Below are 7747 nucleotides of genomic sequence, written 5' to 3' on the forward strand. Positions count from 1 at the left end.
ATAGGGTTCGCGTGGCTGGGGGGTTATATTTTCGAATCCACGCGGCCGCGTGGGGCACGCGGTCGCGTGGTTGGGGTGAAAATGGGAGTGACGTGATCGCGTGGGGCGCACGATCGCATGAAAGGGGTGGAAGAGGGGATGACGCGACCGCTTGGGTCACGCGATCGCGTCGCTGGAAATTGTGCTAAACGCACGACTCCAGCACCGTTTTAGCACAACTCTCTGTCTCCTTCTAGGGTGATGTGCAATCCATGCGACGCGATCGCGTCGCCCACACGGTCGCGTGGGGTTGGTATTGTGCAAGTGACGCGATCGCATGGGGCATGCGATCGCGTGGGCCAATTTGTGCAAAACGCACAAGGGCCGCACGATTCCAGCCTAACTTTCTGGACGTTGGATGTTTACGCCGATCTCCAGGTTACGCGGTCGCGTGGATGACGCGATCGCGGGAATAGTGTTTTTTATCAATGAATGCAAAATGCAATGCTTAATATGAATGCTATGCATGATTCCAGGTTCAATAAAATAAAATTCAAAAACAAACAAAACTAAATAAAATTAAAATTGCAAAAGGAACGATCATACCATGGTGGGTTGTCTCCCACCTAGCACTTTTAGTTAAAGTCCTTAAGTTAGACATTGGAAGGGCTTCCTGTTATGGTGGCTTGTGTTTAAATTCATCCAAAAATCTCCACCAGTGCTTGGAATGCCAATAGCCTCCGGGGTCCCAGACTAGGCATGTAAAGCTTCTAAGCAGCTTCAAACAGATTTTCAGGTTCCCGGGGTGACGAATGTCAGAATAAACTTCAGGATCCCAAGCCTTGTTTTTAAATCCGCCTCCGTCTTGATCTACGTGTTTCCATCCGGGCGGTTTAAAGCGTAGAATCTCACCATGGTGACCAAACGTTCTCTGTGATCCATGCAATTGAGCATGATACCGATCCATGTACTTCGAGGTGAAGCGTGGAACCTTATTGAACCTCGTGCACCAGCTCTGAGTACGAGCCATTTCCCTCTTACTCTTAAAGTCGCAGAGAGCTCTAAGCTGGCCATCTGTTTCAAGCAAACCATATTCAAGTGAATAAGCAAAGTTAAAGGTTAAAGATTGTACCCACTTGAAGCTTGTATTAGGTGGTAATGGCCTTGGGATAGGTGTTTCTGGTGGTTCTGTAAGTTCTACTCCCTTGTGCTCTTCTGTGAATTCCTCCACTTCCTTGCAAGGTTCTACAATTGTATATGTGTCCTGGTCAAAGTCTTCTATGTCTTCCTCATCACTTGAGTCATAGATTGGAGGTTGAGAAAAATCTACCTCCGCATCATCTTCATATTCACTTGGGGAAGATTCTTCAATCTCAGAGAATTCACTTGTGGATGCAAGTTCATTACTAAGAGAATTTTACTTGTGACTATCATCATCAAGGGAATTTGTGTCCTGGATCACTCCGTCTGATTCTTCATAAACAACTTGCCTTGGAAATTGTACAATATCCTCCTTAGCATCAACTGTAGCGTCCTTGACGGAGTTCTCCTCAGTTATGGATTCCCATGGAGGTTCAGCATCTCCTAGATCTTCAACCAACTCTTCTTCTTGAACAATGACAGCTTCTTCTACTTGTTCTAGTACAAATTCATTCTCTGTCTTGTCCACTGGAGTTTCTGGTATCTCCTTTATATTATGCTCTTTGTTAGATTGTTCACATGGGGCTGTGGCTAATCCTTGTGTATTTGAGCGCCTAGAAACCCATTGAATTACTACTTGCTCCAGTTGTCGAATGGTTGTTTGAAATTTATTTACTGTTTTCGTTAGGTGAACCTCTGCTTCTCAGGTTGTCGGACTTGGACATGATACAAAGGAAAGTAGTGGTGACTGGGAGTGATTGGATCGGTACTGGGGAAAGGAAGGATCATATGGTGGCGAATGGTGAAGAGAAGCTTGTGAGTGTGGTGGTTCGAGGTTATGTTGAAAGGATGGTTTATATGCACAGGGGGGGGCTTGTTGGTAGTTACAAGGTTGTCCACTATATCTTTCAGCTGGGTATGCACGGTAGAATGGTCTTTGTCCAGGATATCTCGGAGGGTGTTGCTGCCTAAAGGGTTGATTAGATCCTCTTGGCTCCATCCATCCTTGATTGGTCTGACCTTGATGCATATTCCTACTGTAACTTTTTGACCTTCGAATCCTATTTAATTTCCTAAGAAAAAGTTGGGATTATTGAAGTTCAGTTTAATTAGCAAGATAACGATTATCAATTATGCTGAGGTTGATAACTGTCGAGTTATTGATTTCTTAACCAAGACCAAAAAGGGAAAAAGCAAAATTGTTGGAATAAAAATGTCCTTAGATGGGAAGCAATAATAAACTGAAATACCTCAAATAATCATTAATTCAAATCATAACATGGGAAGGATTCATAAGTCAAGTTGGCAACATTTATAGGTACGAATAAAAGCATTAAAGTAAATATTAAACCTGGATCAAGAGTCACTCTTACAAACTAAGAGAAGTCCTAAATCCTAATCCTAATCCTAATCCTAAGAGAGAAGGGAGAGAATCTCCCTCTCAAAACTAAATCTAAATCATGGAAAATAATAAAAAATGCGAGCTCCCCCTGAATGGATGCATTTCCCCACTTCATAACCTCTGGTCTATGCCTTCTGGACTTGGATTTGGGCCAAAAAGGGCTTCAGAATTTGCTATGAGTGTTTTCTGCAATTTCTGGTGCATGGCCTCTGTCACGCGTCCGCGTGGGTCACGCGGTCGCGTCATTCGGAGCATTTCCTTGCCACGCGGTTGCGTCAGTCACGCATCCGCGTCGTATGCGTTCTACTTAAGGCGCGCGGTCGCGTCAGTCATGCGGCCGCGTCGCTGCTTCTTCGCTTCTGGCACGCGATCGCGTCGTCCATGCGATCACGTGGATACCAGTTTCTGCAAAACTCCGTTTCGCACTTTTCCTTCAATTTTTGTATATTTCCTTTTCCATCCTCTAAGTCATTCTGCCTTAGAAAATATGAAACTACTCAACACAGTAATCACGGCATCGAATGGAAATAAAGGTAATTAAAATAATTAATTTTAAAGCTTAGGAAACATGTTTTTCACATACATCACATAATAGGGAAGGGAAAGTAAAACCATGTAATTAATATGAATAAGTGGGTGAAGGATTGAATAAATCACTCAAACTAAGCACAAAATAACTCATGAAATATGCGGACGAGTTGCAGAAAAGTGTGCTAATTTATTAATCAGATGTTCCAAGAAGTTGAGTTAAGTAGAGGGAAAATTAAAAAGAGGAAATTTAATTAATATGAATAAAAGCCTTGACTGGGAGTTGATTAGTTGGAATCTCTATTATTGATGGGATGATTTCAAGATTAATTTATAATTAATGGTTGTTCCGTTTAGTTATCCTTTACTAGGTAAAGGAAAATCAAACAAGTTGGAATGCTAGATCTATTCACGAGTTGCAACCCACTTAGTTTAAAGGGATTGGTGTTAGTGATTAGATACAATCCAATAATTAACCCAATTACAATTTTTCTTTCAATCCTTCCAACTCAAGAGTTCCTTTCAATCAACTCCCCATCAAGTGAGGGAACTACTCACTCATTGCAAATAATAAATCCATAACACATGAAAGGGAATTAAAAGAAGACATGATTATTGGAATGGAAAATAAATTAAAATGGGAGAAATAATCCTTGTATGAAATAATCATGAAAATATTCAAATAACAAAATTGAACAAAGCAAAGAACATGGAAGAATAAAACCAAGTTAAGAGAACGAACTAGAATGACGAAGTCTTGATGAGGAAATAACTCTTCTCAATGTTCCAATGCTAAGATCAATTCAAAATTAAAATTCTAAAACCTAGAGGAGGAAAAACTAGATCTAAAACTGTCAACTGTCTAGAATGAATGTTGTCTTTTGTTTCTGCATATTCTCTGGCTCTAGTCTGCTGTTCCGGGCCGAAAACTGGGTCGAAATAAGGTCCAAAATCGCCCCCAGCGAAGTCTGCAGATTATGCAGATCGCACATGTCACGCGATCGCGTCATCCATGCGGACGCGTCATTCGCGCTTTTCCTTGCCACGCGTTCGCGTCGTCCATGCTACCGCGTCGCCTGAGCTTTTCCAATCCGTGCAACCGCGTGAGCCATGCGGCCGCGTCACTGTGATTCGCTCTCCTTCGCGCGGTCGCGTGAGCCATGCGACCGCGTCACTTCTCGCTGGTTATCTCCTCAAATTCTTGTGTTCCTTCCATTTTTGCTAGCTTCCTTTCCAATCTCCAACTCATTCATGCCCTATGAAGTCTGAAACACTCAACACACAGATCACGGCATCGAATGGAATATAGGGGAATTAAAAATACATAATTAAAGTCTCTAGGAAGCAGTTTTCAAACATGTTATAAATTCAGGAAGGGATTAAAATTTCATGCTAATTTAATGAATAAGTGGGTAAGGATCATGATAAAACCACACAATTAAATACAATATAAACCATAAAATAGTGGTTTATCAACCTTCCCACACTTAAACATTAGCATGTCCTCATGCTTAATTGAAGGAGATAAGGAAATAAGTATGAACATGTAAAAACTCATGAAATGCAATGCAAGCCTATATATAAATAAATGCAACTATATGATTCTTGCCCACTTGATCAAAAGTAAATAAGCTCTTCAAAACAATTATAAATCAAATTCCACTAATTCTATCATTATACAATAAAATAGATAAAAGTGCAAGAAGATAGCTCATGAAAGAAGGGAACATGGAAATTCAAGCATTGAACCCTCACTGATAATGTATGTACGCTCTAATCTCTGGTGTATAGGGTAATCACTCTATCCTTCTCTAATCATGCTTTCTAACTTTTGTTCTTCTCCTAACCAATCAACAACAGTTAATATACCAATGCAAACATCATGAAGTCTTTTCAAGGTTGTAATGGGGCTAAGGTACAGGTAGGGGTATACATTTGGTCAAGTGAGCTAATAAATTGAATCTTTAATTAACCTGAGCTTCAACCCAACCTATATATTTTTAATGTAATTTTAAAGTTCATACCTAGCTACCCAGAATTCTCTTTTTCTATTCATACTCATGTATCAACTTTATATTTGATTCTATCATATGTGCATTGATCTTTGAATTCTGAATTTAACACGGATATAGATTGTAGATTTGTTTGATGAAGGATTTTGCGTCGGTTTAGACTATACTACGATTGATCATTTGATAATTTCTATACCGGCAAAAAAAATTCATTTGTCAAAATGGCGCCGTTGCCGGGGAAGTTGCTTAGTGTGCCATGTTATTGTTTTGGATTAAGCGTGTATATGTGTACATAGTTGCAGTTCATTGTAAACTACTCAATTGACTAAATCCTCATCGTTACAATGAATTCCATTTCCCCTTCATTGCATGACGCGTTCACAACCGAATCCGAGCTTAGCCCCTTTTGATCCGGAAATAGAACGAACTTTGTTTCATATTAGACAAGCTCGGAGGCGGCTAAGATTTGGAAAAGGTGAAGAGGTTTTCACCACCTCAACCACCTTACTAGAAGTGAACATTGAACCGTCACTCAAAGAAGGCATTAATCATACTCCCATCAATCTCACTAACAATTCTTCTTTTGTTTTAGGTACTAATACCATGGACGCTCCAAGGAGAGTTACCATCAAGGAAGCGGGTGCACCGGATTATGTCCTTCAACCCCTTCATGTAACTCACCCCAATTTGAATGCGAACTTTGAATTGAAGCCCGCTTTGATCAACCTCCTACCCAAGTTTCACGGGCTTCCCGCACAAGACCCTATTCGACATCTCAAGGACTTCTATCGCATATGCTCGACTACTAGACGGGAAGGGTCCGATGAAGTTGCTATATGGTTGTTTGCTTTCCCTTTCTCTCTTGAGGACAAGGCCAAAGAATGGTTCTACACCCTCTCTAGTGAAGTTACCTCCGATTGGGACCTACTTAGAAGGGGGTTCTTGGATAAATTCTTGCCCCCAGAAAAGATGGATAGGCTAAGGAAGGAAATGTCTTGTATTGTGCAAGGTGAGATGGAACCACTCTATGAGTATTGGGAACGGTTTCGCAAACTACTAGATGCATGCCCTAATCACATGATCGACACTCAAGTATTGCTTGGATACATATGTCAAGGGATGCGAGAGCAAGATAGAACCCTCTTGGATACTTCTAGCAATGGTTCTTTGTCCAAATATAAAACCGCGGAGGAGGCATGGCAACTTATTATTGACTTAGCCGAATCCAATCAACATATGAGGCGAAGAGTCAACCGTCCAAGGACCGTGAACGAGGTATCAACTAGTAGCGAAGCCACCGCTCTAACTCAATCCTTGAATGAGATGACATCCGTTTTGAGGCAACTCCAATTGAACCAACAACAACCACAACAACCTCAATCATATCAACAACACAACCAACAATTGGTCCCTCAAAGAGTATGTGGCATTTGCTCTTGCTACTCTCACCACACGGATGAGTGCCCAAGCCTTCAAGAAGATAACACTTTGGCGGCTACCCATAATTTCTATAATTTCTATGATCAAGGGTACTACCAAGGAGATAATCCTAACCAAGGACACCCTTATCAAGGAGGAAGCTACAACCAAGGAAGTGGACACAACAATCAAAATTGGAAAGACAATCATCAACAAGGGAATAAGGACAACAACAATAATGGAGGAGGTCAAAGATGGAACAACAACTCGCAAAATTTCTCACAAAACCGACCATACAACTTATAAAATCAACCATACAATCAACAAAACCCACAAAGAAACTACCAAACATATCAACCACCACATCAAAGACCACCACCCAACCAATCACAAACTCCTCAACTCACATATGCAACCACCCCCTCCAACCAAGACGAAACACTCCGGACCATTATCCAAGGCCAAAAGGAATTACAAAACACACTTGCTTCCGGCCTCACCGGCCTCACCTCTACACTACAAGCTCTTCTTGCACGCATGGACACACCATCGACCCCCACTACTCAACCCCCAATCCAAAGTGTCATTCCCTCTCAACCTCAACCAAATCCAAAAGGGGGCATCAATTCCATCACCCTTAGATCCGGTACACAACTAAAAGAGAAGGAAGCAAAGGACCCAAGTCCTATCACAACCGCCCAAGAGGAAGAGAGAATAGATATAGAAGAGGTAGTGGAAGAGGAGGCACCACAAGCCATAGTTGAGGATGAAGCCCAACCAACAAGGGAGACAACCAAGGCCAAAAGAACCTTGGAAGAAGAAATTGCTCAACCACTTCCATTTCCAACACTTGCAAAGAAAGCTAAAAAGCGCATGGAACTCGACCCCAAAATGGTAGAAATGTTCAAGAAAGTTGAGGTAACCATCCCCCTCTTTGATGCCATCCATCAAGTTCCTAGATATGCCAAATTCCTCAAAGATTTATGCATAAACAAGGATAGAATTCTTGAATTGGAAACCATCCCATTGGGGAGTTCTATTTCCGCTTTAATGGGAACATTGCCGGAGAAGTGTGATGACCCGGGCCATTGTATGGTCACTTGCACCGTCAATGGAGTTCAATTTAGAGATTGTATGTGTGACCTCGGAGCATGTGTTAGCATCATGCCGCTCTCCGTTTACCGGGTATTGAAGTTACCACCACTAAAAAGGTCGACGGCAAGATTTGTCCTAGCGGATAAAAGCATAATAACCGTAGCAGGTGTTG

The 7747-nt window shown here is 41.7% G+C and overlaps 1 protein-coding gene across 1 annotated transcript; it reads left to right on the forward strand.

Annotated features, from left to right (window-relative positions):
* LOC107607093 (putative uncharacterized protein DDB_G0285119) lies at positions 5665–6786 on the forward strand. Its single transcript, XM_016309079.1, has 2 exons — positions 5665–5682; positions 5773–6786. The coding sequence occupies exons 1-2, from the start codon at positions 5665–5667 to the stop codon at positions 6784–6786; spliced, it is 1032 nt and encodes a 343-aa protein (XP_016164565.1).

This window comes from Arachis ipaensis, chromosome B07 (assembly GCF_000816755.2).
Source record: "Arachis ipaensis cultivar K30076 chromosome B07, Araip1.1, whole genome shotgun sequence".
NCBI classification, from domain to species: domain Eukaryota; kingdom Viridiplantae; phylum Streptophyta; class Magnoliopsida; order Fabales; family Fabaceae; genus Arachis; species Arachis ipaensis.